This window comes from Homarus americanus, unplaced genomic scaffold (assembly GCF_018991925.1).
Source record: "Homarus americanus isolate GMGI-L3 unplaced genomic scaffold, GMGI_Hamer_2.0 scaffold30279, whole genome shotgun sequence".
Lineage (NCBI taxonomy): Eukaryota > Metazoa > Arthropoda > Malacostraca > Decapoda > Nephropidae > Homarus > Homarus americanus.
This window is the reverse complement of record NW_024749980.1, coordinates 1,818-3,214: the sequence shown is the minus strand read 5'-3', so window position 1 is coordinate 3,214 and position 1,397 is coordinate 1,818. Positions and strand designations below refer to the sequence as shown.

General features: G+C 47.5%; 1 protein-coding gene across 1 annotated transcript; it reads left to right on the top strand.

Moving 5' to 3' along the window:
- Window positions 1–539: 539 nt before the first annotated feature.
- On the top strand, window positions 540–1,021 carry LOC121853981 (the record flags this gene model as incomplete). The annotated part of the gene is made up of 2 exons (XM_042348372.1): window positions 540–690; window positions 783–1,021. Coding segments are annotated over exons 1-2 (390 nt in total), but the record flags the coding sequence as incomplete, so codon positions are not given.
- Between the last annotated feature and the right edge of the window lie 376 nt (window positions 1,022–1,397).

The window sequence follows — 1,397 nt, the reverse complement described above, 5'->3', positions numbered from 1 at the left end:
GTATAAACTGTTGCGAGGCGTGGCGTGGATTAGGAGATTCATTGTCTGGTACCGGAAGAAGGAACATATACGAGGTAAGGAGCCAACACCTAGGGTAAGTGAATTGCAATCCTCTCAGACTGTGATTTTGTGTTACGTGCAACGGGAGCATTGTCGTACAGAGATAAGAAGTTTGGAGGAACACGGAGAACTCATGAAACAGAGTCCCGTATACCGGATGGAACCACGCCTAGATGAGAATGGACTCCTGGGTGGGCGGTCGTCTGAGGAAGGCTGCTCTACCGAGGGCCAGTAAACATCCTATCTTGTTGCCCCGTGATCATCACATTACAGAGCTTATAATAAGCGAGACCCATGAGAATGAAGCGGGACACTCAGGAAGAGAACATACTCTAGCAGTATTACAACAGAGGTTTTGGGTTCCCAAAGGGCGTAGAGTGATTGACAGGGTGCTGAAGCAGTGTTTTATTTGTCGACGAAATAATTGGAGGGAATCATTTCAGAGGGAGGCTGACCTCCCCGCTGATAGAATGGACCCGATGAAGGCGCAATTTGCCTACACTGAAGTCGACTGCTTTGGTCCCTTCATTGTCAAGCAGGGAAGAAAACAGATGAAACGGTGGGGCTGCTTATTCACCTGTCTGACCACAAGAGCCATCCACCTAGATCTCCTCAGTGCACTTGATGCTAGTACTTTCCTTAACGCGATAACGAGTTTCTTTGCACGTTGGGGTGTAGCAGAACGCATTCACTCAGATAATGGGACAAATATATTGTCAAAGCCGACAAGAAACTCCGTGCTGCAGATAGACGCTGGAAAACAAATGCCAAGGTTCCACATACACTATTGAAGAAAGAGATCGAGTGGGTTTTCAACCCGCCATATGCCTCACACATATACCAAAGGGGCTGGAAGCATGCACAATTTCTGGCGGACCAGTTCTGGAAGCGATGGTTAAAGGAGGACCTCCCATCTTTGCGACAACGCCGGAAGTACTTCAAGCAGTTACGCAACTTCCAAGTACATGGCCTTCTGTTAGTAATAAATCAGAACCTAACCCGTAACCAGTGGCCACTAGGCCGAATAGTGGAGGGGAGGGTGATGTAGTGAGACACGTGAAACTGAAGACGTCTGCACACAAGATTCTTAACAACAACAGCCTTAACAACATCAACCTAGAGAAGTCGACTTGTGAAAGAGACCTGGGGTACATGTAAACCCGGACCTACGGCCTAGAAAACAGTGCGTTAATGTTCGAAATATGGCAAACAGAGTATTGGGTTTTATATCTAGAAGTGTAAGTGACAAGAGGAGTGCAGAGGTCTTATTGCAACTATATCTTGCGCTAGTCAGGCCGCACCTCGATTATGCGGTCCAGTTCTGGTGCCCCTATTAT